General features: G+C 33.4%; 3 protein-coding genes across 3 annotated transcripts; 1 reads left to right on the forward strand and 2 right to left on the reverse strand.

Annotated features, from left to right (window-relative positions):
• Window positions 1-1,110: 1,110 nt before the first annotated feature.
• LOC129575753 (general odorant-binding protein 71) lies at window positions 1,111-2,044 on the reverse strand. Its single transcript, XM_055459746.1, has 3 exons — window positions 1,976-2,044; window positions 1,478-1,915; window positions 1,111-1,396 (listed from the first exon to the last, which is right to left on the reverse strand). The coding sequence occupies exons 1-3, from the start codon at window positions 2,042-2,044 to the stop codon at window positions 1,151-1,153; spliced, it is 753 nt and encodes a 250-aa protein (XP_055315721.1). The 3' UTR covers window positions 1,111-1,150.
• Window positions 2,045-2,341: 297 nt separating this feature from the next.
• LOC129575548 (copper chaperone for superoxide dismutase) lies at window positions 2,342-3,775 on the reverse strand. The gene is made up of 3 exons (XM_055459335.1): window positions 3,372-3,775; window positions 3,103-3,292; window positions 2,342-3,019 (listed from the first exon to the last, which is right to left on the reverse strand). The coding sequence occupies exons 1-3, from the start codon at window positions 3,384-3,386 to the stop codon at window positions 2,451-2,453; spliced, it is 774 nt and encodes a 257-aa protein (XP_055315310.1). The 5' UTR covers window positions 3,387-3,775; the 3' UTR covers window positions 2,342-2,450.
• A 92-nt stretch (window positions 3,776-3,867) lies between these two features.
• On the forward strand, window positions 3,868-18,302 carry LOC129575754 (protein cueball-like). Its single transcript, XM_055459747.1, has 9 exons — window positions 3,868-4,520; window positions 4,936-5,242; window positions 5,332-5,552; window positions 5,639-5,751; window positions 6,004-6,141; window positions 12,750-12,806; window positions 15,184-16,468; window positions 16,544-16,847; window positions 16,943-18,302. Exons 1-9 carry the CDS (start codon window positions 4,504-4,506, stop codon window positions 17,033-17,035), a joined length of 2,535 nt encoding a protein of 844 aa, XP_055315722.1. The 5' UTR covers window positions 3,868-4,503; the 3' UTR covers window positions 17,036-18,302.
• Window positions 18,303-18,376: the final 74 nt, after the last annotated feature.

Consider the following 18,376-nt stretch of genomic DNA (forward strand, 5'->3'; position numbering starts at 1 on the left):
TTCACATGCTCACAAAATCCATATATATATGTTGAAAAACTTTCCAAGCCTACTATGATGTTAAAAATGGCAAAAACAGCAAGCGATCAGAAAATATGAATAAAACGTAAGAGAAGACCTCTTGATGACCCATTAAGATTTGACGACGGCGAAAGCATATTCAGAGTGAATCGATTTATTGGAATTCTTTTTTTCTCTGACTTGATGAAAAAATATGCAGATTGTCTTGAAAAGATCATCAAATATGTTAAAAATGCTTTTCTGTTTTTTTTACCACTCAACAATAAATGCATAAATATTTAGCATATATTCGGTGAAATTGAAATTTTTGCTATGTTCATAATTATAGTTATATTAAATCAATTATTTTGAAGACTTTGACTTAAATACAAGATTTAAAATGTAGGCGGTTGGTTGTAGGATATATTTTTTTCACATTTCTAATTTTACCCAAAAGAGGATGATTGCCAAAAAAATTCACACAAATTCGTTAATGTGAGCGAACAACAATGCAGTTTTGAATGTGCAAGTGCAGCAAAATCGTTGTTCGCCAATGTCGTCTGCCACAATGGGAAATACCAACGGTTATGAATTTGGACATTGTTTTGTTTTACGCCAAGGCCCATACAATTTGGCATATTGAACAATGAATATATGTCTCAAATGCAGACTAAAATAGATTTTACAATTACGTTCATTTTTAGCTAGTAGTTTGCGCAAAATAACGAAATCGGTTTGAATTTAATTGGGAAAATATTTCACCTTACCTAAATTTCCCTTGAATTTGATGAAAAAAGAAATTCTAATTAGGTTGTTCAGAATCAATTAAACACTTGCAATGTGGTTATTGTAGCTCAAAACAACGGTTCTTAAGTATATATTTAAAGTAAAAAATATTTTATCTTTCCAGGGTTGAGTTAGTTTCTTTTTAAACTATTAAATTTGAAATATAAAATATCCGTTTAAATGGACTTTTACGTAAACAATATGAGGTCAATGAATCCATTAATAGGAAAATGATGAACAATGTCTACATTACCGATGTAAGTTTATTGGATTTTTCAGTAACAAATACCATGACTTTGGAACAAATGGTGTTATTGGTCGGTTATTAAGAAAAACAAATATGAATTAATATCTAAAAATTCCCTCAGAATATAATCATATCATTGTGAAAATCCTCACAATTAGTTTTGGCTCGTTCCGTTAGGCAGGTTACAATCGTATAAGCTACATCGCATTTGTTTTGTCGACGATTGTAACTGTCCAAATTATCAACCATGTGAAAGCACTCTTGGATTGAGTCAACATAAAATTCTCTTACTTCTTGTTCACGTATATCTTTGGTAAGAACTTGAAGCATCTTTCGTTTTTCTGGAAAATCTTCACTGTTTGTCTTTTGAAGGAGAAAAAACACAATCTCATAAACAGAAAATATGATGGTGAACAATATATGAGAACACTATATCAATCATACCATTTTTAATTCATGGAAGAAACAATGTACTAAGCACGCTCGATCTTGTTCTGTTTGATTATTATTTGCGCTTGCTTTATTACTATTGAAACGGTTGCTGTATCCAGGATTCTGATTTTGAAATTGATTATTATAGGATCGTTGATTGTCGTTATTGCCGAAGTTATTTTGCTTATACATGTTATTATTATTGGGATTTCCATACGGGATGTTCTGCATATTGTTTTGCATGTTATTTTGATAGTTAAATCTGTTGAAATTTTGCCTATCATTCACTCGATGCGTTGATACTTCACCGTTTTTCTCTTCTGAGTCTAAACTATCTTCCTCACTATAATCATTCTCTGTTTCATTTTTGCCGACTTTATGCATGCAAATTCGCACAATTTTTTTAATATCTTCTCCAACCGGTCCATCATCTGTGCGACATCTCAACGACTTGAGAAATTAATTTTATTATTGTCGTATAAGCATCGTATCAATATTATATTGGCTTACCTGACACTCGAAGCACACCGCGAATAATACTGCCGAAACAACAACTAAAGTTAATTGAAACGATTGCATCCCGATACGAGTCGATAAAATAAAGTACTTAGTGTGCATATCGAATTTATACCCAGTTTTGAAGAGAAATATTATTTCGGACACGCCAATCATTCTGTCATTGCTTGTATTGGATCTATTTCTGAGTAGCAATTTTCGATCAAGTTTTTCATCAAGATTGACAAGATGTGCATATCCGGTCTATATAGACTGTATAAAAAAGGTAATTTCTAAACATGACATTTGACATATTCAAGGCTCAATTTTCGATCCAAGTGCCGATCATCGGTGTATCCGCAAGAAAAAGAAGTGAACCAGTCAGATTGGTTTGCTTTATTTTCACAACCATTTAGTAACAAAAATAGGCCATACAAGGCAAATAACTTAATCTAAGTATATTCAAATATTTAAGTGTATAAGCTCAGCTTTATAGATTGCTACGATTTCCACCAGCTACGGGCTTGTCGCGCTCGTCCCATATCGTAACTCCATCACAAGCGCAAATTTTTTTAAAATTTTGAAAAATTCCAGCCGACCGAGCAATGATACCGCACGCTAATCGTTTACCAGAGTTTCCATCAATCAACGAATTTTCATCGTTTCCGAGGCCAAAGTCATCAGCATGTTCAGTTACTACGATCGATCTACCAATGATGTCTCCAACAGTGATCACTTTATCTGTAAATCGAAACTTGGCCCGACCAATTTCATCGGCTTCAATATTCCCTAAATCACCGGCATGACGCGCATCAATATCATTGTGAGGACTACCATGTCGCGTATTCCTTGGATTATAATGATTGCCCAAGCTTTTGCAGCCGTTTGAAATGTCGCCACATTCGTGAATGTGAATTCCATGAAAACCAGGTGTCAAGCCATCCAGAACACCATCAACAACACAACCGTTCACGTATTGGTCACCAGTCACCGATGAAAATCGAACAACCCCCTTCACTTTGTCGACAGTATCTGATACAATAGCCACAGCGGATTTCTCTGTAATGGGATTTATTGTTGAATATATTGTTTCGTTAGAATATTAACAAATATTGATAAAAAAAAAAGCAAAAATACTCCACCTCCAAAGCCCGACAGCACCGCTCTTCGTCCAGATTTTTCGATTTTCTCTTGTATTTCAATCCAAGGCAAATTGGAATTCACCACAACGCGCCCGGTTGGTATGTCAATATTTACTGTACCCGCATTAGCCAAGCTTTGCTTCACTTTCTCGGCACATCCTGCACCGGACATTTGAACTGCAAACTCAACCTTCAATTTCGAAAATTCATTCAAAATAATCGTTGATTTTCAACAATAGAAAACGCATAACAAACAAATTCAAACTCACCGTAGAAGCAGACATTTTGGTAGAATTAAAAACCAAAATCCAATTCTAAACTAAAATATAATCTGAAATGTTCGAAATTAACGCACGTCAATGAAGAATAAAATAACAAATACTATTCATCAAGTGTTCATGGAACGTATTGTAATCATTAGTTGCGCTATTTTGACGTATTAGCTAGCATTGATAGGGTCACGTTCATCGGTTGTAGCAATTACAATATCACAGGCGAATTTTACTGAGTCATTGAATGGTAAACCGTTCACCGTTCATATTATCTTCACCAATATTAAAATGGAAACCGAGTTTTTATACATTTGCTAAATCAATTTTATTGTTTCGACACAACAACACAATTTTCGGTAATAATTTACGCATTTGAAGTTAATGTCACTGCGAATCGGTACACAAACACATGCACAATACTTGGATACTCCATCGAAACGGTTGAAACCGTTCTGAGTGTTCGTACACACAACTACAGTTGTGTGTTCATCACAAAACCGCTCACCAATCAGCTGTCATAATTATTGTTGTTCTTTGGCACCAGAGAAAATTGCTTTTATTTATTTTTACTAGTGCGTTAAAACAACACATATTTCCCATAATCGCGTTACAAATTCATGCTGCGAATTAAATTTTCGTTTTTGTGAGAGAAAAAAATATGCGCTCCGTTGCAACAGTGAATACTTGGAATTGGCATTGGTTTGCGAATGTGTTATTGGTTCAGAAAATTTTCTCATGTTAAAGAGTGAAACAAAGCCAATAGAATTGAAATCGAAGAAAAAAAAACATTTTTTCAATTACAGAAAAAGCGCGAGGAAAAATATTCCATCCAAATTCAAACTTTTCGCATATTTTGAGTGATAAAAGAAGCAGTGAAATTTATTGAAGTAATAATGTTTTATTGGGACATTTTGTGAGTGAGCAAAAGTGTGTCCTCGTGCTGAATGATGATTTTTCGTGATGTTATGATCATTTGCTTGAATGTCGTAAGAATCTCTGCGCTTCAAGTGTAATTTAAATCGATTATATAATTTAATAACCAAAATTAATAATTAGAACAAATGGATGCATAGTTCCGTCATTGAGAATTATAATTAATTGACGAATATTCACCCATAGTACATAGATTATGGCACAATTTACATGGTAATTTTCACATTTGATTTTCAAAATTTTCACGAATTGACACCACTTTAATTGTGGCGCATGGAAAAGAGCAAACATTCGCGATGCGGTACACAGCCTGCCTACGATATGGATGCAAATACAGAACCAAAAAAATGCATGTGAATGGATAGAACGTCTATCGAATGTTCTATCCATGTTTTGAATGACATGACAAAATCTCATAAAAAATGTATCGATTGGCGTCTGTCAATGAGCTGTCGTTCATTCAGAATCAAACATGCACCGCTCACTGAACGTATGCTGACCATATGCCACAATTAACAACATAAACAATAAACAGAGGTCAATGTTTATATTTTACAAATTGATTTAATTGTTTTTTTCGATTGATTTACACTTGAATTTGGATTGTAATGTCTTCTTTTTCGCTAAGGTATCGTCAAAATTCCAAAGACAATGATAGTAGCAAATCAAATAATGACTATAGCACAACTGGTCAACAGCACGCATCCGTTCCACTTTGTCTAACGAGCGACGTGCAACTGCGTTTCTTGTGTCCGGATGATTTGGAAGAAGTGCGAACGCTGTGCCAAGATTGGTTTCCCATTGACTACCCGTTTTCATGGTACGAGGACATAACATCTAGCACAAGATTCTTTGCACTAGCTGCCGTTTACAACCTTACCATAATTGGACTTATCGTGGCCGAAATAAAACCATATGCACGCCTCAATAAAGAAGTAAAGTTTTTTTCAGCCCAATTGCAATTGTGATACCTACCTTACTAATGGTTTTTTTCCCCGAACAAATAAATTGTTTCCATTTTTAGGACCGTGACATTTTACCTGAATCCATGGGCAAAGAATGTGATGTTGGATATATTTTGTCGTTAGGCGTGCATAAAAAGTATCGACGAAACGGCATCGGTTCTCTGCTACTAGACGCATTAATTAACTACTTAACGACGTCGGAAAAGACAAAAGTCAAGGCGATATTTTTACATGTTTTAACCACAAACCAACCTGCCATTTTATTTTACGAAAAGAGAAGGTATTCAGGAATTCACGTCATCAAGTTATAGACAACAAATGAAATGGAATTTCCGTATAATATTATTATTTATCTGCTTCATCTAGGTTTCGAATGCACACATTTTTGCCGTATTATTACTCAATCAAAGGTTATTGCAAAGACGGTTTCACTTACGTGTTATACATCAACGGTGGACATCCGCCTTGGACACTATTGGGTAAAATCTCTCATCTAATTGTTCGAACAATGCACGGGTTGTTTTTGTTGATGTAATAGATTTGGCATTTTCGTTCTCACTTATAATGTTGAATCAGGAGTTAGAAAGATTGGTTCGTTTCAATCATTGCGACTCATTATAATGTTTTCAATCACAGATGGATTGGTCACTTTATATGTTTTCCTAACCAAAACTACTTTTAACCGAATGATCTGAAAATTAATGTTTCATGTTTTTCATCGTTTCTTTTAGATCATATCAAAAATTGGTGTTCGAAAATTACATTTGTTAGCGGCATATTCGGTTGGTTAATTTATCGCGTAAGAAGCGTTTTGAGATGGTTATGTCATCGCACTGGTTTATTTAATAACAGGTTTAATTTTGCCCATTGATTTTAATCGCATTCAATTGTTTCGTATGATTTTCGTCTGAATATGCCAATGTCGACAGCACTCTGTTAGAAATGTCGTACACTGGAATCTATATCGAATATTTTGATAGTTCAAGTATTGTATTGAAATGAGAAAAATGTCGACATTTGTTTGACAAAATATTATCGATATCGATTACAGATATATTTTACGTATACATATATTGTTTCATTATCATTGGCTTTAAGATATCAAATTGTATACATTTTTATTTTTGCTTATCATAAATCAATATGTTTTGATTGTGTACAGTTGCGTACGTAAATTGGAGAACCAAACATAAATATTTTCAAACGACTATTTTAAAAAACGAAACAAAAATAATCAAAGGGGCAGCGCCACACATTTTTCTATGATTCTCTGAAGTGTGAAAGTTTTTTTATATTTAAAAAAAAAACCGCAAACACTTAAAGAGATCTTGTATTGAAAAATATCGCAACACTGCACAAATGAAACGAGTTGCGTTATTTTTTCATTATAAATATAAAACCAACGATCACAAAACACAAAAAAACAATTTAACAAATAAAATTTGAATTCGTTTCGTCGCGAAATGAACAAGTATCGATTCACAAAAATTTCCCACACTATTTTAAGTTTAAAACATAATGATTTTATCTTGGTTATATGGACCTGATTGTAAAATATCACTGTAGATCAGTGTTGGGTAAAGATGAAGATATTAGATAAGATACAGATAAGTTTTTATCTTCCATCTTATCTTAATCTTGCAATAAAATATCTCATCTTATCTAGATACATATTTTTTCAACGGTATCTTTTAGTAATATCTAGATACTTTTTAAGATGATTATAACGTTTTTATTTATTGAACAATTCCACTTGAACCGAAAACGAAAAAATATTTTAATATGAAAATGTTCGGTAGAAAACAATTTTTGTCATGAAAAAATATCTAGATACTTTTAAGATAGTATCTTATCTTCGCACTTTTTTAGATAAGATGCAGCATCTTATCTAGATAATTTTTTTCAGAATAAAAAAGAATCTCATCTTATCTAGATACAGAAATTGTTAACTTTACCCAACACTGCTGTAGATTGATTTTGTTACCTGCAGTAAAATAAAACTGAATTGAACAAAGATATAAATGAAAAACAGAACAAAAAGAAAATTCCTCCGAGAGGTCACAGAGTCAATATTTATCAAATGTTTTATTTTAAATAAAAGAGTAACAAATTAAAGTTCTATCATATATGAAATTCTTATTCTTTCACAAAGGTGATTTTCGTGTGTTTTTGTACATGTGTGTGTGAACAACTGTAGTCTAAACAAACATACGTTTTCCGATGGCTCAGCATCTCAGCAATTCATATCTGCGGATATATCCGAGCATATCGACGACGCAAGTCACTGTATAAATGGCGTACTTTGATGTGCACAGCTACATCGACTACACACAAACACCGCGCTCTCTGTTTGTGTGTAAAACTCTCAGTTTGTGTGTAGTCGATGCAGCTGTGCACATCAACGCACGCTACTTATACAGTGATTTTCGTCGTCGATATGCTCGGATATATCCGCAGATACGAAATACTGAGATGCTGAGCCATCGGAAAACGTATGTTTGAGTCTAAATCATTCACCATTGCAATCATTTGTTTAGTATTGTTGCAGTCACCAAAATCCATTGAATCAAATGATGAGCTTGGAATGAACATGAGACTTTCGTCGCTCAATACACAGATACGACACAAAAATAAAGCAATCCATTAAAATGGAACATGGAAAAGAAATCCGTAAGAATGAAACATAGCATGTGCCGTTTTAAGTATTTCGATTTGCGGTGTTCCGTTTTGATAGATTTTTTGTCTGCAGTGTCGTTATGAACGAATCCTCTCTCATTGTTTCACATGAATGAATCTGTATCACATTGTTTCGTTACTCGAATATTTTTTCGTTTGTTTCATTTCAATTGATTCCCGAGCTATTGATGACGTCACTCGCATTTATCACATGATGCAAATTAAGTGATAAGGAGCCCGAATTTCGATGTGGCGGTAACACCAATGGATTGGGCACCAAAAATACTGTATGAGAATCGAAAAAAAATTTTTTTAACTTTTTTTTCGATTTTTGCCTGTTTCGGATCGTCTACATGGGAAGTTTGTATGAAAACCTCGTTGCCGAAACCTGAACGTTCTTGTTCGATACTGCGCACTTCTTTTCTACGGTGAAGCAGAATGCTTTGTTGATGTGTGTAACAATACGGGAAACAATGCGAGAGGATTCGTTCATAACGACACTGCAGACAAAAAATCTATCAAAACGGAGCACCACAAAGCGAAATACTTAAAACGGCACTTAATGGATTGCTTTATTTTTGTTTCGTATCTGTGTATTGAGCGACGAAAGTCTCATTTTCATTTCAACCGCATCAAATTAATTATATACATCAATATATTTCGTTCAATATCTTTCGTTGTTATTGTTGTTATTGTTGTTGTAATCAGTTGTAATATATTTCGGTCGTATCGATAAGCACAATGAATCTCGCCGATTTTATGTGCATTGTGCATCCAAATTCTAATGAAATTCTATTCACTTCAAACCCGATTATTATTTTTTTAGAAAATGCATTGCAAATGTATCTGTCTCTCTTCATTTCTACCATATTTATTTGTTCTAGACGGTTGGAAAAAGCCAATGGATATCCATTTATTTAAATTGAAACATTGACGGGACATTTATCGAAAAACGAATCGTATACCAATAAACGAACCGACACCTTGACCGAAAATACAATCCATAGTGATTTTAAAGAGATTAAGTTTTATCAACTGTTTCCAAAATAAGTATAGATGAAAAATGTTTTGCTCTGCCTCATGACGATATAAACGGAAATTCTGATTGAAAAATAGAGCTATTTTGTATGAAATGAAATATAAAAATTATAAACAAATTATATGAAATATAAAATATGTAAAAACGAAAAGATATTTTCAGTTTTTTTTTTTTGTTCTTTATTTTGAAATTTAGATTTCTCTCATTTTTGTATTGGTAGCTCATATCGGAATTATTTGGAAATCAGTGTATTAGTGTGGTGCACAGAATTCCCAAAAATTGGTTTGGCAAATAGGAAAAGGGCACATAATTTACAGAAAAAACGTAGATGGACCAACAATTTTACTAGAAAAAGGTACGTAAAAACAGAAAGCTAACATCAGGTTTGCTCTGTTCCAATACTTTCGCCACGTAGACTAGTACGGTGGCAGTCATACATCCAACATAATATGGCAATCTTAAGTTATGACTTAACTCTCATTATTAGCATAGAAGATGAAATAGATGCTTAGTAGCTAACACACGGCTTAGTTTGGTGATTTTCAATAACCAATGCAAAGTATCAGCATAAAAATTGATAAATTTTATTTTCAGGATAATAATAAATATGATTTTTGTTACCACATCAACACAATTGGCTATACACAAAAAAAAAATCTAATTAAGTCTACAAAAATGTTTCGATATATAAAATGATGAATATTTAAAAAAAAAAATCCAATTGAATTGCCCATTTTAATATTTTTCTGTATCTGCTTCTCAACGGTATACATTCATAAGGATGAACATTCACATGCTCACTTGTAGCATTCAACTGTCAAAAACGTAGTAAAATAAACGCCAACGAGCGGTCGAACAGCTTATGTCAAATCAGTCAGCAGACACATGCGGTGCTTGCTACACAGTGAACGTCAAAAATGCTGATTCGATGTCGTTCAACTGAATGAATGGCTCTGTAATTGTGAGCTATACGCATAGACCCCTTCACATGCCTCTATACCATATGTCTGTATCTAGAGTGCATGCACACGCTAATCAGTTGAATTTAATCACTCGTTTCTTAAAGGTGCGCTTAAAGAAAGAGCGAAGACAATCCGTGCCGATTTCTTCTTCAAAACTCTTTCTCCAATTCGATTCTTTGTATATACGTTTTTTTTAAATTTTTTTTTTTTATTTTCACTTTTAATTTACTTACCTTTTAAGTTCTTCAACATTCTTGTTGGAGTAAAATCAAGTTCTTAATATCGATTAAATCTTCTTCTTTTTTTTTTATCAAACGTTAAACAAGAATAAAAAATAAAGTTGGAAAATTTTATGAAATTTTTAACCAAGGAATAAATGTAGTGATTCATTGTATCATAGAAAGTTGAATTGATTTAATTGTTGCAATAATATAAAAAAGATCAAACAAAAAACGGTGTTAATTATTTCATGCAAATTAAGGGGCTAGCGAAAATTCAAGAACAGAACATTTAGAAAATGTGCAGTTGTTACTTAATATTCATCGTTTTTGTACTTCTATTTTGTGAACCTGTTATATCATCATGGGGTAAGTGTATAGAAATTGTATGATATACAGAAAGAGAGAGTGATTGAGAGACAGGGAGATATCTTCATCTGTTTACGATTGATGTCGAGCGATGAGCAGTTGTTTTTACTGTGAATGATGTGAACACCGAATTTTGAGCATATTTCTACGTGTGTTAATGTATTTTCATTCGTCTTGATACAATTTGTTCAGCTAATTTTCTCTTCTATGTGTGAAGCATGCGAATTTTTTAATGCCGATAGCACCATTCGTGCTCTCCTCAACTTATTTGAGAGAACGTTTCTTTCACATTCGTTAATTCATTTCGGTGCACGAAAATTTGTGTATTTTTGTCACACAGTATAGCCCAAAATACACATAATATCGAATGTATACCATTTTTTTTTAAAAAGAAAAACTGATTTCGAAACATACAAGCTCATGTTATTGTTGTGACGCGCGAAACTATGATAAAACGACATGTTACTAGATCTCAAAATTCAGTCTGATACAATTTTATCAACGTAGCACTATAAATTGTACAACAATTTATGAGCATTCCTTTGAAAGCGGAATTTCTTCTAAATGTTCGATGCCAGTACTACATATTTTCCACAAAGCACATGCAATGCAAACGGTAAAAGCCGCTAGTGTACTCTGTTACGCCATTCATTGAATAGTTTCAGTCACGTAGCCCATGCAAAAAAATTTTCGTACGTAGCGTAGAACATCATCGTCTAATTCTTTTTCTTTACGCAGTGAATTGAGCACTGCTCAGCGTTACTCTGAAATGTATTGTCGACCCGCTGATGATACTTTACATGTATAATTTACAAATAAATTGATATATGCATATGCGAATGGGCATTTTTTGCTGTCGGCAACTCGCGTTTTCACTTTTCCATTGTATTCGTTGTTGCTGTGCCGTTGCTATACACCACTGAAGGCAGTTGACTTTGAAATATAAAGAACAATCTGAAATAAGAATTTAATTCCACTTGGAGACATTTAATAAATATCGACAGAAAAATGGGCACGGTTTTATGTTTTCAATTTGCGATTCGTTGTGTCTATTCATTTTTTAACAGACCTTTCAATAAAAATTAACGAATCTATTTACAACGTAAAGCGATTTTGTGCTGTACAGAGCTCATATCAACTGAATTACAATCAGTACAAAATTGTGTTTCATAGAACGTTGTCGAAAAAAATAAATGCTGGAATGCATGGATATGAGATAATTTTGAGCATATGGCAAAACAATTGTAAATTTGTGCATCCTCAATGTGTGTTGCATAGGATTTTTCAAGCTCTCGGCATATATATATATACATACATTTTCTCTAACCAGTTTGGTTGATTCAGTTTACAAGAGCTCGTTCTAATACCAACGTCACATCTTCACTTCTGACGTTGTGACGTATCAATTGAACACGTGCGCTCCAGCGTCTACGCAGATCATTTTATTTCTGTATTCACTATCTTGTATCCGCTGTAATCGATGTTTACACCAATCAAAATAGCATTACCATTGACCACTAGCGTGAGAAACAGATTTTCATGCTATTAATTTGCATATGTATGTATGTTAAATTTACATTTTTGTTGTCTTTGTGGCCAATGGTTTTGGTTGCAATCGAAACTTGATGCAACAATTCAATATCAGACTCACGTTCCATAGAATCGAACGATTCATTCGACTTTACCTTATCGTAAATCTATGGTGGAAATTTTACTCAATTTATTATTATTTACATAGAGAATGTGAAACATTTTGTTAACATTTCAGCTGTTGATATGTTTATAATCTCACATATCTCGTTATCGCATAGACGAAATGCCGAAGAAAAGTTTAGTGGGTTTGTCCCCGATTTAAAATAGGTAAACTGTGAAATTTCATTACCAATTCGATTGTTATTGAATAAGAACCAGTTCTGCAACGCAATTAAACCATTGCAGATTCCAAACCAGTATTCATTATCATCAAGTCAATCGGTCAGAAAATTCATAGACCTCTCTGACTTATTACGTTCCATTTTACGACGAAAAAAATTATGGACTATGTCAAATGTCTTCGATTTGTTGATAAAAATCCACTACAAAATTGTATATGAATATTGACGTGTGCATGAAAAGGACTGGAAATACTAAACCGATAGAATATGATATTCATTTGTTCATTAAAAAATTAAAAACTACTAAATATTTAACATATTTTTCTATGAAAAATACAGTATCTAAGAATGTAAAAAATCAAGATTCAAGTAGATTTTATGATTCTACAAGTATTGGTGAGGTGATTCATTTGAAAGCATTTTCAGTTGTCCGCAATCTTTGAAACGCAGTCAACCTTGTCTAGTGAGCCTGCACACAATTATATATACAGATATTTAAAAAAAAAAACCACATAGCAAAAAGCCAACGAATTGAGACGAACTTGAAGTTCATTAAACATAAGTCTATTGGACATAAACTCAAATCATTCGTTTGACATTCACATTTCTTGCACCAATCGTTGGAACACTTAACGCTCTGATTTGTCCCTTAATCCATGTTTGCATTCAATAAATAATTGTATTTTAATGGTGAAGCGAATTATAAAAACCAACCGAACTTTCATCACCTTCCACCGAAATTCAGATTAATCTTCTAATTTTTTTCCAGTAGCATTTAGTTAAATCATTGACTATGGTCATTACTACGAAGTATGTATGTCGATGCATGAGCTAAATGATAAGTGTTGTCAATACAGTTTGTCGCTATTTCTAGGCATATTAATATTGTACAACCGCTTATCGCCAATTAAATGATTAAAGGTTATTGTTGTTGCTTCTTCATTTGCAAATTCTTCCGGAACTACGTTTGTGGTAAACACAGTGGGAAAGTTCGCAGAATCACACATTAACACCATGACGTATTGAGACATTTGAGCATCTAGGCATAGATTGATTTAATTTCTATTGACCATTCGTCCAGTCAAAATTGGATGTTGACTGAAATAAATAAATAAAACTACGCTACAAATATACAGCGTGTATTCCTTGTGCACGCTGCGTTTATACCATTTTCGCGCTTACGCTTATTTTATACGTATAGAATACTTTGACTTAGCGTATTCTATCCGTATGCTTTGTATGCGGTTCACGCTAAAAATATGCCTTAAATATACCTTTGACTCTGTATTAAACTATGTATAGAATAAGCGTAAGCGTGAAAATGGTATAAACACAGCGTGCGCAGGGAATATACGCTGTATATTTGTAGCGTAGTTTTTTTTTTAATTGAGAAATGAATGCTTACGATGCGCAGCCCTAAAAATTGAATACATTACCTGAATCTGTTATCTTTATGCCACGTAATTCATTTGTGCAAATATCGATATGCTTTACTTAAAATGAACCTTGTACATAAAATGACCATTTACGGTAAAGAGCTCTTCGAGCACGAAATACAACATGAAAAGGCAAATCGTAATCATTATTTTTTCGACTATTGACTCTATCCGATTGTATAAATGGTGTACGTGACTATATCCATGATTCTTTGATATATTTTTTTTCAACTGTAATGAAACACTTAAAACCATTAGTAAGGATTTTATTTTGTATAACATTGCAATGTATTGTCTTTTTGCGCTTATTTGTCATTTCACTTGTAATATAAGTACATTTTTTTTACCTTTTTCACCAAACTCAATTCAATGAAAATAAGTGTAAGCGCAATTTTTTGTTTGGAGTTTCATTTATTTTGTAATTTCAACAAATTTAAGAGATGACTGTGGCCTGTCTTCATTATTACATTTTATAAAATACCAATCAAGCGATTTTTAAGCGGCCATAAATCCTAATATGTTAAAAGTCAGTTTGAATAACAACAATTCAGCTAGTCGATAGTGTGCAATGTTGGACAAAAAGTCAAAAGTAATTGTATGAAATGTTAAATGTGATTGACCCAAATATGATGCATATACGTATATGGAAACTGATTCACTTCCCATTGACTGAATACCTGCCAATGTATTGTGCATAAACCGACGAACATCGACGCTAGATAAATTGTTGTACGAACATCGTCCAATTATTTGTAACACTTCATGTAGTCACAAAAATATCAAACACTTGAAATCGTGCACGTATTTATCAACATATCGGTGTCTGTCTACTTTTCAATTTTAATTGCAACGTGTTCTCCAACATTTCAAGCAAACAAGATTTTGATTAATGACTTTATTGCGGAGACTCTTTTCATATCATAAAATGACTCGTAAATTTTATTAGTTAAACCAATTTTATTAGATTTGAAACATGGATCGTGATTTACATTTGAAGCCATAAATTCTAATAGATTCGCACTTTAAACAAGGACACAAAACAAAGCAACAGCTCATTCCAGGGGGATTACAGATTGACAGTTAAGCTACATGATATATACTGAATGAATAGTTCTGTAGCTTGCCGTATATGATATTGTAGGGCAAACTGCGGCGCTAGTGTGATTGTGTTTCAATCTAAAAAAAACCCTGGCTCATTCGAATACATTTTTAGACGATAAAGATTTCTAATCCCGTTCTTTGTCATGCTTCCGTAGCGTGTTTACATTTCCTTTGACTTCAGATATCTACGTGTTTTACCTGATTTTAATGAGTGTTTTTGTTTTTTTCCTTTGCAGAATTTGCCGTTAGCACAAAAGGATTTATAAATTTCTACACATCCGACTGGGAGCCGGTAACGTCAGCCGCACATCAATTCGACGAATTGTCGGCAATCACATTCGATGAAATCGAAGAAACACTCTATTTTAATGATCAGTCACATCTTAATGGAACGATATTTTCGCTAAAACTGGGCACCGATGGAAATCATCCTGTAAAACAGATCATTGAGAAGTCGAAAAAAGAAAAGATACAAGGCATTGCATTCGATCCATTGGAACGGACGTTGTATTGGACGGATGCGGTGAACGGAATCATTTATCAAATGAATCTTAACGATAACAATGAACCGAAGATTTTCATAGACAAACTGTCAATGCCACATGGCATTGCGATTGATATTTGCCGCAGACAACTATACTGGACCAATTTGAACATGAAAGAATCGTCCATCGGACGAATTTCATTAGATGGTAAAGAATCTAAAACTATAATTAGTGGCCTTGATATGCCACGTGGAATAGTTGTGGATCACTTTTCTCGTCGTATCTTCTGGGTAGATGATCTACGTGGTGACCATTTTGCAGTTGAAAGTGCCAATCTGGATGGCAGTGATCGCAAAACTATCATTCGTAATATGAACCATGTGCCATTTGACATAGCTGTGGATGAATCAAATATTTATTGGACCGATATTCAAGAAAATGCTGTGTGGAAAATTCCTAAAACCGCTTCAATAGACGATTTACCATTGAGAATACAGAATTTCACAATACAGAACATTCCGAAAGGAATCATTAATCGCAATCACTTCATCACGTCTCAGCAAAGTGCCCAGGAATGTAAGTCAGTGTTCGAACTAATAAAATCAACCACTTTTACATCAGCTTCAAATAGTTCGCCACAAATACTGAGTGTGCATTGCCTGAATAATGGTCAATTCGATGACAAAACAAAATCATGCCATTGTCCACATGGCTATAAAGGTAGCGTTTGTGAGATTCCCGTTTGCAACAATTACTGTGTGGAGGGAACATGCGAAATTGCGTCGAATGGAAATCCTCTATGTAACTGCCGCGAGGGATTCACTGGCGATCGCTGTGAGACTAATTTGTGTACGAATCATTGTCTACACGGTGGCCATTGTTTAATCGAAAGGAGCGAGCCAAATTGCCAATGTCCAACTTCGTATTATGGAAATCGCTGTGAAAATATGAATATCAAGGAAATGTGTATTCGATTTTGTAACAAAGAAGACATCGATGATCGACTAGGATTGGATTTCGAAGCTGTATGCAATAAGTAAGACAACACTATGAGATCTTGCATTTCTGATATCTAATGTATATTTTATTTCCCAATCTTCTGTATGTATAGCTGCAGTGGAAAGCTTCCATCAAAACTATTCTTCAATTTCAATGGCGAACACCAAAATACCTGCAAGGAATCGGTTCTCAACAAAACTGCGATATTTGTATCGTGTGGTGTGGTCATATCTCTAGCACTAGTCTTTGTCATTGTAAAAACAATTCGTCACGTATATAAACCGTTGCGTCCAAGAATCAAGAAGACGTATGTGGTGCGTAAAAATGTAACACCAACGCCGTTAACTTGCCGACCCACTACCGAACAGTGCGAAATCACAATAGAAAACTGTTGCAACATGAATATTTGTGATACGGTAAGTGTTCACCATTTATCGTGTGTACAACCAAAAAAAAAAAAAATAGTGTGATTAATTGGGTTTCATGTTTTACTTTTTCTCAATTTAAACAGCCATGTTTCGACCCGAAAGTGCTACAAGCAGAGGCCAACAAGAAAGAAGACAAAAAAACTTTAATAAACCACAGCGAAGATCTGATGTACTGAGCACATGCATAAGAATTGAAAAATCAAAAGCAAAATACTTACCAATATCTACACGGCTGTTATACGTCTTGTGGGCCTTACATGGAGCTAAATCGCAAAAATACGAGAGACAAACTAGAGAAAAACCGAAATCATTCGCCACAAAATTGCTAACGCCCATTTCAAAATCGTCTAGGTTATTAGCACTCATTCACAAATTACAAAAGTGTCTTACTTAATTGATTGATTGCTTTGTGCATTACTTACTTTTCGCTACGAAAAATCATCTGAAAATGTCAGAAACAACATAAAAACATGAAGCAACAAGTAAAGATCCACCGACGATCTTCCACGAACTTAAAACAAAAACTGAGAAATTTACAAAGCATATTATGGCAATCATAAATTCATGTTGTAGCTTCTGTTTAGCTAAAATTATATATTTTTGTGACAGATTTGTAAAATGTCGAACATTTATTTTATTTTTCAATATTGTAACTTATTATTTTGTAGGATCATTTTGTTTTTCAATCGAGTTGAAAAAATTGCGTTTAAAATAGATAATCTAATACGACCAACAAGTTGATTATAATTTTGTAGACAAAGACTGATAAAACAAAATACCAGCTATCAGCCGTGCAAGCAATTTTATGCAAATAATCAATAGAGATGAAGCACATAAAAGACGGATTTAGTACAAATTTCCTCGAACACACACACACACACACTCTTTTTGCCTGAAATGAACTTCAATAGTAAAGTAACAGTTATTTATTCCTATACCTCACGATTGTTATTCATTTTAAGGTGCCTACAAATCCAAAGTTAATTCTTTCCTCATTTTTATCTGATAGACATCAAACCTTTTTTTTCTATTTATTTGCTACAGAAAATTGAGCATAGATTGCAGAGTAGCATAGTGGAAGTGGAATAACTGAAACAAATTAATGCTTTTGAGCAAAGTGTATTCAGAATTGTTAACTAAAAAACAGTTGATTTTGTTTTCAAACAAACAAAACAACAAGAAGAAAAGGAAACAAGTGACGCACCAGTTGAGTAATGTTAATAATTTAGCAACTGTTTAGTTAAAAACTGATGAAAAAGTTATTTAGTGCAAAACAATAAACAAACAAGAAAAAAGGGAGATATATAAAAAAACAGGAAAATACACTAAAACTTAAAAAAAGAGATCAAAAACTGAAAATAATCCTATGTGGGATATCCACATCAGAAACGAACAATGGAATATCCACATCAGAAATGTGATATTACACTAAGTCTTCGTTTTTTTAAAAAATTCAATGAACAATTGTATAACAATAAATGTTTAATAAATTATAGAAAGAAGAAAAAAAAAAAAAT

The sequence above is a fragment of the Sitodiplosis mosellana genome, unplaced genomic scaffold (genome assembly GCF_009176505.1).
Source record: "Sitodiplosis mosellana isolate CC-2019 unplaced genomic scaffold, AAFC_SMos_1.0 Smas_scaffold_6167, whole genome shotgun sequence".
NCBI classification, from domain to species: domain Eukaryota; kingdom Metazoa; phylum Arthropoda; class Insecta; order Diptera; family Cecidomyiidae; genus Sitodiplosis; species Sitodiplosis mosellana.

Coding starts and splice junctions, on each gene's coding strand:
- LOC129575753 (XM_055459746.1), bottom strand. CDS start 2,044: ATGCAATCGTTTCAATTAACTTTAGTTGTTGTTTCGGCAGTATTATTC. Junction 1,916..1,975: donor CGGTGTGCTTCGAGTGTCAG/GTAAGCCAATAT, acceptor TAATTTCTCAAG/TCGTTGAGATGTCGCACAGA. Junction 1,397..1,477: donor TCTTCCATGAATTAAAAATG/GTATGATTGATA, acceptor CTCCTTCAAAAG/ACAAACAGTGAAGATTTTCC.
- LOC129575548 (XM_055459335.1), bottom strand. Junction 3,020..3,102: donor GGTGCTGTCGGGCTTTGGAG/GTGGAGTATTTT, acceptor ATCCCATTACAG/AGAAATCCGCTGTGGCTATT.
- LOC129575754 (XM_055459747.1), top strand. Junction 5,553..5,638: donor TTATTTTACGAAAAGAGAAG/GTATTCAGGAAT, acceptor TGCTTCATCTAG/GTTTCGAATGCACACATTTT. Junction 16,848..16,942: donor ACATGAATATTTGTGATACG/GTAAGTGTTCAC, acceptor CAATTTAAACAG/CCATGTTTCGACCCGAAAGT.